This window comes from Dipodomys spectabilis, unplaced genomic scaffold, assembly GCF_019054845.1.
Source record: "Dipodomys spectabilis isolate Male_0828 unplaced genomic scaffold, ASM1905484v1 ptg000416l, whole genome shotgun sequence".
Taxonomy (NCBI): Eukaryota; Metazoa; Chordata; class Mammalia; order Rodentia; family Heteromyidae; genus Dipodomys; species Dipodomys spectabilis.
The window spans coordinates 2,692,359-2,705,192 of record NW_024871093.1 but is presented as its reverse complement, the minus strand read 5'-3'; the positions used below and the strand labels follow the sequence as shown (position 1 = coordinate 2,705,192).

The 12,834-nt window shown below is 39.3% G+C and overlaps 1 protein-coding gene across 1 annotated transcript in view; it reads left to right on the top strand.

Moving 5' to 3' along the window:
- The window catches only part of Morc2 (MORC family CW-type zinc finger 2), a 42,304-nt gene that overhangs the window by 5,156 nt on the left and 24,314 nt on the right, over positions 1-12,834 (top strand). Inside the window, exons 2-5 of the mRNA XM_042667640.1 lie at positions 2,441-2,494; positions 3,540-3,574; positions 10,330-10,398; positions 10,908-10,998. Coding sequence (XP_042523574.1) covers positions 2,441-2,494; positions 3,540-3,574; positions 10,330-10,398; positions 10,908-10,998 — 249 coding nt within the window. The remainder of the gene's footprint in view (positions 1-2,440; positions 2,495-3,539; positions 3,575-10,329; positions 10,399-10,907; positions 10,999-12,834) is intronic.

Here is a 12,834-nt window from a genome sequence, read left to right as displayed (position 1 = left end):
TTGTCACAAAAGCCTTTATTTTATGATGTGCACTGCCATCATAAAAGTACCCTTGCTACCTTTAAAGGTATCTGTTATTTTATTTAAAATATGTGTGGACCAGCATTGATATTGTGTGGAACAAGAAAAACTTTGGAATTTTTTCAAGCCTTTGGAATTCTTTATTAGGGTCCACATAAAGGCTCATTTCTAAACTTTCGTACAAAACATTGAAAATTTATAGGTACTTTGTGCTTGCCCTTTTGTGATCTTACTGGATTCTAAATACTGCTTTCACATGAAATTATCAGAAATAGGTAGTGCGGGAATACAGTTGATATTTTATTTTTGGTTTCATGTCTCCATGGCAGAAGATGTCAGAATTAATTTTTCTGATAATTCCTATGCACTGTTCTTGCCAGCAAAGGCTAGAAACTTCATTTTTTAAACTCACATTCTGAAATTAGTGCATTTGGGTATTATGGTTATTCTTAGAATAGTTGTGCTTTTTTTCTCTTTAGCACTATATTTTGAGATTACTTGACTTAATGTTAAAATACTGTTTCATTACTAAGTACGAAATATTTGGTTATTTTGTATGTCTAGGCAGTAATTCTCAGTTAAAAGAGTTTTAACTAACTTACTTTGAAGTTTATAAGTCACTTATCAATCAGAGTAGGAGACAACTCAGAGCTTGAGAGCAAATCTTACCTCTTTTTGAGACAGAGTTTCAATATGTAGCCCAGGCTAACCAAGGATCCTCTTGTCTCAGCCACTTGAGTGCTGAGATTACAAGCATGTAGCAGCATGTCTAGATGAAAGTTAAATATAACATAGAGCTCTTTTAGGTAGTTTTCCTTTTAGACATTTAGTTCTTCCATGTGAAATAGTTAAGAATTGCACTTTAGGGGTTGGACGAATGGCTCAGTTGGTAGAGCTCTAGCCAGTGAGCAAAGATGGCAGGTACTGAGTTGGAGTCCCCATCTTGGACCTAAAAAAGAAAAGAATTACATTTTAGTAGAAGAATTCAAACTCTGTAAGTTATTTGATGTATCTTATTGGTCTGTTTTAGCAGATTAGCAACAAATATGTTCACTGATCTTATGTGGGATAAATTTTAGGATCTGGTAGTTTTAAATTCAAAATTCTTAGAAAAATTTGAAGAGTTTCTTGAGGAAAATCAAGTGTTCCTGGACAATTCAATCAAGTATTTATTTTATAAACAAATGTTTTACAGTTTATAACAGTATGAGGATATAACAATGTAATGATATGATTAGAGATTTTTAGATGCTGGTTATTTAATATTGTTGTGTTCTAAATTTTTAGAAAAATTCACTTTGTGTATTGGTTGAAATTTTGCCCAAAAAAAGCAGAAATAGTTACTTGAATATTTAGGAAAAATTGATGATGGTAAATGTTGTGTGAGTTAGGGATTTTGCATTTTCTCAGGCTGAAAGTCAGGCTGGTTTTCCTAGATGGCTCTATGTAGCCATATGCTACTAGATTTAATGAGAACTATTCAAATGAACAAATTAAAGAAAGCATGAATTGGAAAAGGGAATTAATGTGCTTTTGTATAGCTTAAAAAGCAAGAACATTCCTTTTGAAAACAGGAGAGAATAATAGTAATCTTGACTTTCTCAAGTTTTGGCTAACAACATTGAAGAAAGGAATTCAATACTCTTATCCTTTCTAAGGACAAGATCTTAGTGTGGTTTCCAGGAAAACTCCTTTAAGAAGGAGGAGCCAATGATCATTTCTTTTAGGAAATGGCTGAAAGTTCGGGTTGAGAATATGCCCAAGTACTAAATTATTCAGACTATAAAAATGTACACACATAAAATGTATGCTTGTAATTCTTCCCACGAGGTGTATAGAAACTGACAGAAAAAAAAATAAGGAAACATAAAATAGACATTTTTTGACACAGAATATCTCTAAGTATTTAGTACATGTGAAAGTTTTAATGCTTTAGAGTAGATTTCTCAACTCAAAATAAGAATAAACATTTCTCAGCAGATAGCAGGAGTTGTTTAATACTTGAAGGGAATTCTACAAAATCTTGATTTAGACATTGAAATTTCAATTGCATAGCTGGGCACTGGTAGCTCATGCCTGTAATTCTAGCTACTCAGAAGGTAGAGATCTGAGGATCATGGTTTGAAGCCAACTCAAGCAAGAGACTCTGTGAGACTTATCTCCAATTAGCCACCAGAAAACTGGAAGTGACTCAAAGTGGAGCACTAGCTCTCAGCAAAAGAGCTCAGGGACAGCACCTAGGCCCTGAGTTCAAGCCTTAGCCTAGAACTGGGCACACGCACAGTAGTATAAATAATGAAAATGGAGATTTTTAGATGCCCTTTTTCCTAAAATCTTTTAAATATTTAGCATTTCAGCTTATTAGGAATTATCATCCATTCGTAATTCTTTTGCTGAGTGTTTGCATTTGTAATTTCAGAACTACTCATGAATTCTTGTTTGGTGCTCTTGCTGAACTGGTTGATAATGCAAGGTATGTAGTCTTCTAGCATATAAGCTGCTTGGAGTGGAAACTTTTTTGGATCATTGTGACCTTTGCTCTCTGAAGACTTGAGATGAAGACATTTCTGTACTAGCTGCAACTCCCAGGAGGCCTGTTAGCAACAAAAAAATTTTTTAATAGAACATTAATTGGTGCTTGCACTTTGTTTCTTGATTAACTTAAATTTGTTCATTATTGTTCCTGTCCTAGCCTAAAAATAGTGAATATCATCTCCCTAACCACCTTCCTTTGTGTATTAGAGTATAATATTTGTGAAAAACAGAGAAATATGATAGAAACTTAGGAGGCAAATTAATGGGACAGATAAACTGTGATTTTGTGTCCAAAACAGTACACTAATGAGTGTGTGTGTGTGTGTGTGTGTGTGTGTGTGTGTGTGTGTGTAGTGTGGTGTGGTGTTTAACTAGGCCAGAGTTTTGTATCTTCCCAAAATGTTATTGTTAATAGCTGTACTTGGAAGGAATCACTGTTTAGCAGTGTTAATGGTTCTTAGTGATGAAAGCATATACATATACTGTGTAAGACTAAATACAAGTTTGGGTTTACTCATAGACCAAGACCTTAGTCAATAAAGATTTTATTTATGGCTATATTATAAAAAATATTATCTTGGGGGCTGGGAAGGTGGCTCAATGGTAGAACACTTGCCTTGCATGCCTGAGGCCCTGGGTTTGATGCCTCAGCACCACATAAGCAAAAAGAAAAAAGCCAGAAGTGGCGCTGTGGCTCAAGTGGTAGAGCACTAGCCTTGAGCTGAAGAGCTGAGGGATAGCGCCCAGGCCCCATGACCGGACCCTCCAAAAAAAAATTATCTTGGAGTTCTTATTCTTAAAAATAGACATAAAATTCAAACATGCCATTTATTGGCCATTCTTGATTGTGAAGGAAGATGATAAGAGTTCATAGTAATACCTTGAAATAGTTCCTAAGTGAACTTGCTTATAGTTACCAATGCCTGTGTAGTTAACCTGATAGTTCATATTCTCCTTTGGCTCTTGCCTTTTTTTCTTTGCAGAGATGCTGATGCCACCAGAATAGATATTTATGCTGGTAAGTCTGACTTTAAACCTTTCTTCTAATGTCCAGTTCTTAGTGGGTACCCAGGAAGATGGGAAATAATTGGTTTCTGCAGTCTGGGAGATGGCAAAATCACTGTCGTAGGTAGAAACAGGGTAAATCTGGTCAGGCATGTCTTGGAAACCCAGAATACTGGTTTTGAAACTAAGAGTAGGTCTCCTACTCTGTGGAGACCAGCAGTATTGTGGGGTTATGGAGAGAGTTGTGGGGAATGAAGTGACCGAGTTCTGGTTGTCTTGCTGGAAAGGGATCTTGTTGGAGTTTTTCCCCTGCCAAATAAGAAGTAGACAACAATTCCAGCCAGGAGTGTAGCTGGTGTCCATTGCAGAAAACAGGTGCCGGTTGGGATAGCACTGGTTTTGCAGAGATGACCTCAGATAGAGGTGTCCTTGATAGGAAGGAGGAATGCCTGGCTTGGAATTGGAAGCTGTAAACAGCTACTTTTTGATTAATTCTCTTGTTTTATAGTATGATCTTCTCTTTTTCCTAGAGTGGTTGAAACAATGAAAAAAAAATCCTTAGTTAGATCAGTGGCCTTTTATTTATTTATTTTTTACATTTTGTGCTGGTCCATGAGCTTCTTTTGCTAGCTCTCTACTACTTGAGCCACAGTTCTACTTCTGGCTTTTTTGGTAGTTCAGTGGACATGACTTTTCTGCCCAAGCTGACTTTGAGTGGGATCCTCAGATTTGTCTGGCCTTTCATTTATTTATTTTTTTTAATAGTTTGTTGTTTGATATTTGCACCAGCACCTTTTTAGGTCATTTAGACATTAAAAATCTGGAGACAGAATAGAGGAAGGCAGCTCTTAAATCCAATTTGACTGGTGTGATTTATTTTGCTGACACGTTCCTGAAATCTTTTGAAAAGTTTGTAGATATGTGTGTATTTATACAGAGTTATCTAATCTACATATATATACACAATGTACATTGGAAAAAGTACTTGGTACTGTGGTTTGAACTTAGGGCTTATTGCTTGCTAGACAGATGCTCTATCACTTGGGGCCCTTTTGCTTTTATTTGGGGGCTAGGTTTTATGTTTTCTGCCAAGATGGATCTATGTGAACATTCTCTCTATGGTTCCTACATAACTGGAATGACAGGTGCATACCACCATGCCCAACTATTGGTTGAAATGATGTCCTGCTAACTTTTTCCCAGCTGACCTCAAATTGTGATCCTTCTCATGTTTGTCTCCCAATTAGCTAGGATTGTAGATGTGAGCCACTGTACCTGGCTGAGGTCATATTTTGAGTAACATTGTCTTGCTTCTGAAAGTCTGTGTGTTTTATGTGTTATACAGTTATATGTGTTATACAGTTATCAACCCCTCTTCATGGGCTCACTTGGTGATTGGGAATAAGCACACAATAATTCTCAAACCTTTAGTATCATATAATTATGGAGAATCTCCAGATAGATGCTGAAGTTCTCATGCCTAATATGCCTGGAGCAAAGAAAATATTCAGAACATGTACATATCACCTGCACTTCTTCAATTGTGAAAGTCCTCTTTTGGAAAGTGGTCTCACTTTTGAGACATGGTCTCACTTTGTGATTCCTTTTTGATTTAGAAACAGGAACAAGGGGTACAACAGAAGAATGTTAAGAAGGTTACTAAAGCCAGGGGTGCCTTTTCCAACCTGCACCTGAGTGTACTTTCAGCAATGGTAGCAGTTACCTTGAAAAGAACAGAGGCTGTTTTAACCACTGCACAGATGATAAAGCAGTAAAAATAGGTTTTTACTCCAAAGATGTATGATATCAGCAACAAATACTCATAACTGAATATTTGTAAGAACTTTAAAAGAAAAGATTACCTTTCTCCCCTGCGCCACCTTCAGTGGGTGAATTTCTAGAAGGAAATTTAGTTCTTGTTGCTCAGAATGCTGCAGTACAGTTGGATTTCAATTTAAGTGAAAAATGTCCAGTGCTCATTTGTTCTGAGCTTAGTGTTCCTCCTGTTGTGCTTTGGGAAATTTATAGAGGATGAGATTAGGCCTTTGCTCTGAGAATTTAGCCTCTAATTGGAGAGACAATTAACACACTACAAATCATTAGAGAATGGTAACTAGATCTTAAGGGAGCAGTCAGAGTTAAGGATTAAATGGTATGATGGAAGCAGAAAGCAGCATAGTGTTTTGGAAGAACACTTGTTTTAACTCTAAGTACGTTGAGATTGCAAGATGGGCCTCTACAAAGATGTGTGATATCAGTAATAAATACTCACAACTGAATATTTGGAAGAACTGTTCTTCAGAAACTAGATTGATATTGTGTTTGGGAAGCTCCTCAAATATAACATAGGGACTGAAGTCACCATAATAATCACATTTTAAAGACTTCATTTAATCTGAGAAGGGCAAGCTGAGCATGGTAGCACACTACTATAATCTTAGAAGTAGAAGGCTGAGGCAGTAAGATTGTGAATTTCAATCCATCTTGAACTAAATAGTAAGACCTGTCTTTAAAAATGAACAGAAACCCCCAGCAACAACAAATAAACAAAAGCAAAAAAAAAAAAAAAAAACCCACAAAAACAAAAAAATAAAAAAAGCTAAGAAGAGAAAGGAGCCAGTCTTTCAAAGTACAGAGATATTCACTTACCCAAAGAAATCTTATTAGTTACAGCCAGACTATGAAGATGTACACATAAGTAATAGTTCTCAGTTTTTTTTGTTTTTGCTTTTTGTTTTTTTTTGGTCGGTCGTGGGGCTTGAACTCTGAGCTTGGGCGCTATCCCTCAGCTCTTCAGCTCAAGGCAAGCGCTCTACTGCTTGAGCCACAACGCCATTTCCAGTTTTCTAGTGGTTTATTGGAGATAAGAGTCTCACGGAGTTTCCTGCCTGGGCTGGCTTTGAACCTCGATCCTCATATCTCAGCCTCCTGAGTAGCTAGGATTATAGGCGTAAGCCATTGGTATATGGCCTAGATTTTGAGTTTTTATTGACTTTCTTACCTTTCTCGAAGCATAGTACCAACTCCTTTAGGAGGGATCCCTTTTGTGATCCAAGACAATGGTTAATAAATGGAAAATAAGTGAAAGTGAAATAAATCAATTCTGCTCATTTGGAGCATGTGAAGTTTAAGATTGCAGAATAAAATGAAGAACTTGATTGTCATTTCATAGCAACTTCTGTAAAGGACACCATTATTTATCACCTACAATTTTGACTTAGAGCTCTGTTTTATTTCTTTCCACTTTCTTTTTTTATTTTCATTTAAGACAGGGTATCATTATATAGCCCAGGCTGGCCTCAAGGTCAAGATCCTCCTACCATAGTCTCCTAAGTGCTGGAATTTCAGGTGTACACCAATACACCTGGCTCTTCACCTATTTCCAACTCAGGATGAATTAAATGGAAGGATATCAGGTTTGGTTGGAGAAGCTAGACTTTGTAAGAGTTAGAGGAGTTTTGAAGTTCAGCCTTTTGCTGGTATGCTGGTACTTGCCCATAATCTCAACCTTTGAGAATATGAGGCAGAAGCATCACAAGTTAATTAAGTAGTGGATTGTCTGGGGAGATAGTTTTGAGCAGGGATGACTGCTTAGTTTTCTTGTTGGTTCTATATCAGTGTTTCACCCTCATAAACATTTCAACACAGGAGAAATGCATATTCACAGACCCTACCTTAGATCTGTGCAGTCAGACTATCTAAGGTCCAACCCAGATTCTGTATTTTTATAAGCTCTTCAGGACGTTCTTAGGCACATTACACTTTGCTCTTGTGGCTTCTTTCCCCACCTTATCCTTTAGCCAACTCCTGTTCTTTATCTCAGGTGCTGCAAAGAGTGGCAGAAATTAGAATTATTAGACTACAAGCTCCATGAAGACACTGGGCACATCTGTCTGTATTGGTCACTGCTCTTGTCCCTGCCATAAGAGGTTTTCAGTAGTCATTAGGTAACCAGTGGTTTACATGTACCTCACCACCAGGTGAAGACATCATTCTATCTGTTTATAAATTGAAGTTAATTTTGAATTATCCAATCTTTTCCTGCCCTGAGGAATTACTACATGTACCATGGACCTTGACACTCCTGAACATGTACAGTAGTTATACGGCCTTACCATATGGTTTCTTACTCTTGTAAAATACATTAAAAAGCTCTTGAGCCCACTATTAAGTGATGATTGTGCTGAAACAGCTTGCAAGCCTAGAAAGTAGCTTCTTAGGTACTTTGAGGGATGCCAGTAATCTTGGGGACTTTTCAGTTGCATTTGGCTTAAACCAATTTCTAGATCCTAGAGTTTCACATACCTTTTATGGCATAGTGTATGCAAATGGCTCTAAGCTAAAGTTAGAACTCTATTGCCAGCAGACTTCATGCCTGAGCTAGTTTGAATCTCAGTGTGGCATTTTGCTTCTGCCAGATGGAAACACAGATATTGTCCCTCTCCTCACCCCCCAACTTTTCTTTCTTTTTTTTTAAATTTAATTTAATTTTATTTGTGAACATACTGTACAGAGGAGTTACAGTTACATGGGCAGGATAATGCGTACATTTCTTACCCCCCCCCCAACTTTTCTTATATATGTTCTTGCTTGCCACATCTCATTTGGACTCTCCAGTAATAGGAGACATTACAGTGGGAAAAATTTTCTTCTCTACCAGTAGTACTTCCAGGAAGACCCTCTACCCTGAACTTTCAAGAGGCACTTGTAATGCATATTCAGCTTCCTGAACACTAAGAGATACTTGAAAATCTCTGTGGTTTATAGCCCTTTCAAAATAACATTTTAAAATTACTTTAAGCAGTCTGTTTGCCAGGGGGCAGTAACAGCTCACTTGAATTTTTCGCCTGAGGGGAGGACAAAGAGCATTTAAAGCAGATGTGCCAGCATTAATAGTTATACAGATTTGGTGAACTACAGCTAAGTGTGAGAAAAAAAAACCCTCCGTTGTGAAGAGGCTCCAAGCACCCTTACCTTTGTCCTTTTCATACATAAAGATTTCCTTCCTTGTTATTAGCAGTGCTATTTTTGCCCCTGTGCCAAACAGTGGACCATGAACAGCAAGTTTTACTTGGGTTGATGTTAGCTTATGTGGGTCCCCTTCCTCCACCTCTGTTTCAGGCTTGCTTTCATGTCTCCATATTTCTAATTCCAAGACTAGCACCTACTATTGAGTCAAAAGGCACCTTGGAATCTAGTATAACACCTTCCCTGTTTGGAAATCTCTTCTCCATTGTCTTTTTTTTTTTTTTTGGTCAGTTGTGGGGCTTGAACTCTGGACCTGGGTGCTGTCCCTGAGCAATTCAGCTCAAGGCGAGCACTCTACCACTTGAACCACACAGTGCCACTACTGGCTTTCTGTTGGTTAATTGGAGATCAGAGTCTCACAGACTTTCCTGCCTGGGCTGGCTTTGAACCACGCTTTTTTTTTTTTTTTTGGGTCCTGTCATGGGGCCTGAACTCTGGGCCTGGGCGCTGTCCCTCAGCTCTTCAGCTCAAGGCTAGCGCTCTACCACTTGAGCCACAGCGCCACTTCCGGCTTTTTTCTTTTTGCTTATGTGGTGCTGAGGAATCGAACCCAGGGCCTCAGGCATGCAAGGCAAGCGCTTTAACCACTGAGCCACCTTCTCAGCCCTGAACCACGCTTTTGAACTGCGATCCTCAGATCTCAGCCTTCTGAGTAGCTAAGATTACAGACATGAGCCTGACTCTCCATTGTCTTTGACGTGCTAGACCAGACTGCTTTGGGTTCCCACATGTTGCTACAGGAGACATCTGCTAAAAGAAGTTCTTAATCTTCCCATTGGAGTGGCAGCTGCTATCTGTTGTGTTTCCTTCGTGTCAGCCAGGCTGTCTTTCCTTGGCTATTGGATCTTATTGTCAGAAGACTGTTGTAATCAGGTCCAGCCACTGTACCTGGTGTCATCTCATCCCCTTTCAAGGACCCATTGCTAGTAGGGAATATGATGGATACCAATTAGCTCCCAAACTGTAGTTGGCCTGGAGAGAAGCATATATTAGTTGTCACATAGTAATTCTTTTAGATGGCAGCTGCTTCCATTGTACCATATCATGGCCAGCTTCCTTTTTAATAAAAGTTTTCCCAGATTATAATCACAAAAAAAATGGGATACCCACTTAGGTTGAGTAGTGTAGGTAAGGTACAGTGTGTAATAGAGTACTTCACTGATTATGGGCATAGGGCAGATAGTAATCTAGGCTGAGAGACAAGGCTGACTGATGCTATGTGTGAAATTATACATACTCAGTGGTCTCTGGTATGATTAGATCCTGGACTAGGTAGTATGTACCACCTTCTTAAAGATTCTCTCAAATATTTGTCATGAATTAGCATTGCGGCTGGGAAGGTGGCTCAGTGGTAGAGCGCTTACCTTGCATGCATGAGGCCCTGGGTTCAATTCAGCACCACATAAGCAGAAAAAAAAAGCCAGAAGTGGCGCTGTGGCTCAAGTGGTAAAGCGGTAGCCTTGAAGTGAAGAGCTGAGGGACAGCTCCCAGGCCCAGAGTTCAGGCCCATGACTGGACCAAAAAAAAAAAAAAAAATTAGCATTGGAACAACTTTGAGATAAGATTCATACCCTGAAAGGTTTTGAAATTTAATTTACGTTATCTAGGACTAGTAGGAGAAGATAGATTTGACCTGACCCTTTTGTGTTAACCTTCACATTGATGATTCTTCGGTTCATACCCATATTGCTGACCTCTAGTGAATAACAGCCTACTAATGGCAGCTACTTCTTTTCATAGAAAGGCGAGAAGACCTTCGAGGAGGATTTATGCTTTGCTTTTTGGACGATGGAGCAGGAATGGATCCGAGTAAGTGATGAAATCATTGTTTTTCTTTTGGGAAGGATATATCCATTTTTATAAAACACTTACTATTAAACGTGGTTTTCTATGGCCTCACTGTTGCTGTAGGGGAAGTGAGAAACCTGAGAAGAAGACCAGTTGCGACATCTCAAGTTTAATTCCACTGTAGATCTGCTAGGTCCTGCCCTAACATAGGAGATACAATCTGAATGGCAACTTAAAGTCAAATTACCTGTCTCTTGATGTGGTATTCATCTGTTTGTACTACATCCTGAGGCTAGAAATTCTGAGGTCTCCCCCATCCTGTTACCGTGTTCTGGTAACAGAAAATATGGTGCACCCATGGTACTGACAAGCCATGCATGTGACCTCCATGTGAGTCATGGTTGCCAGTTTCCTCGGAGAGAGGTTTTAACACACACAAACCTAGATTTAACAAGGCTTAGACTTTAGACTTTGAGAAGCCTCGAAGATAAATACTAACTTCTCACTTTCTCTTGTGTCTGCCACTTCAGGTGATGCTGCAAGTGTGATCCAGTTTGGGAAGTCAGCCAAGCGAACACCAGAGTCCACTCAGATCGGGCAGTATGGAAATGGGTTAAAATCGTAAGTATACTAGAAGATTGTCCCAGGGCTGAAAACAAAACCACATGAAGCTTTCTCTTACTGTCCTCCCACTAATCCTTTCATGACCAGGACTCCAGAAAATGATTTGGGGGTAGTTTATAACTACTTGTCCAGCTCAGTGTGCTGTACAGAATGGAAAACATAAGTGTTCAAAATAAGTTGATAGGGAGAAGCTGTGTGTTTCTCTCCGCATGGTGTTCTAGAACTGTGTCTCTCCTTGTATTGAAACTTCTCCTGTGTTTGAGGATGTGAGTAATTCTTTTATGGGGTTAGGATGCATAGAAGATGGTAAGGGGTTGACCTTATGGTATAACAGTGTTTCTGAGGGCCTGCAGTGTGTCATGCTTTGTGCTGGGTGCTGGGGAGCCAGTGTGTGTGAGAGAGAAGCCCTCCCCCCAGTCGATGCGGTCTTTCATAACTTGAAAGGCCCTTACCTCATGTCTCCAGCTCCCCTGAGACCTCTCCCTCAGCCCTTAGTTCCCACTTGTTTATAAAGTGTTTGGAATGTGTTGTTCTGGTTTTGAGTGAAACCCCAAGAGAAAGGTTTCTATTTCTGAAATGCTCATTTCCAGCTGTACATACCTTCGATGGAATAAGATTTAGTGGAATTGGAGTGTGTACAAATGGAATTAGGAGTCACGTTTCTAGTCATGCTGTGGAAACGGGTTGTTTTGAGAGAGGATCTATCAACAGCCATTATTGGGCCTCATATACCATGTGCTTCTGGTGTGGAGGAGAAAGAGAGTGCTTCCAAAGAAATCAGGGACCTGGTTCCTGGACTTTCACAAGGTTAGAAACCAGATGGTAATAATAAGAACCTACCCTAGGTGAGGCCCTGCTAAAAACCTCACCTCGGTGGTCGCACTTAATCTTTATCACCCAATGATACACAGGGACTGTATTCCCATTTTCAGATTAAGAAATGGAGGTTTATGTGGGTGATGTGACTTGCCCAAAATTTTAAGTGTCTATTTGGACAGCTAGGCTATGAATCAGGTCTTTCTAACTGCAAAATGGAAGCTGATGTTCATTTCAATAAGACAAAGTAAGGTTCAAACCATACCCATTTCTGTAAGCTATAGTTTCTTTTTTTGTAAATGGAGATTATAATGTATAACAAACAATTAAAGATTAATTGCTATCATTGCTGTGAGAGTCCCTGGTCTGGTTTCTAGCTTCTGTCTCTTCAGATCTTGCCATAGCAGGCTTTTACTCTAATTAAGCGAGGGCTTTTGTTGTTAGTCTTTTGTTGTTGTTGTTACTGTTTTTTTTTTGTTGTTGTTGTTAGTTCTGGGGCTTGAACTCAGGGTGTTTTGCTCTTGCCCAACTTTTTTGCTCATGGCTGGCACTTTACCAGTTAAGTGATGCCTCTAGTTTTGGTAGATGGATTCTTAATGATTTTTCTGCCCAGGCTTGCTTTGAACCATGATCTTTCAGTTTCCTGAGTCTCAGCTTCCTGAGATAACAGGTATGAGCCTCTTGTGCCTGGTACTCAGTAAGTCTTGATAGGACCAAGGGAACTGTGTTTTTCACAAATGAAGTGAATCATTTGGGAACATTCTCCAGGGGGTTCTCATACAGGTGATCTAAAACTCAGGTTTTTCTAGAGTCAGTGGAAAGTCTGATTTCCCAACTGGATTGAGGGTTTGCCTTTATCTATCTTGTCCTATCAGTTCTCAGGGGCTCAGTTTCATTTTTCTGAGGGTATCTTTCCTAATCTAGAAAATGAGGTTTGGGCCAGGTCCCAGTGGCCCATGCTTATAATCCTAGCTATGCAGGAGGCTGAGATCTGAGGATCGTGGTTCAATGCCAGCC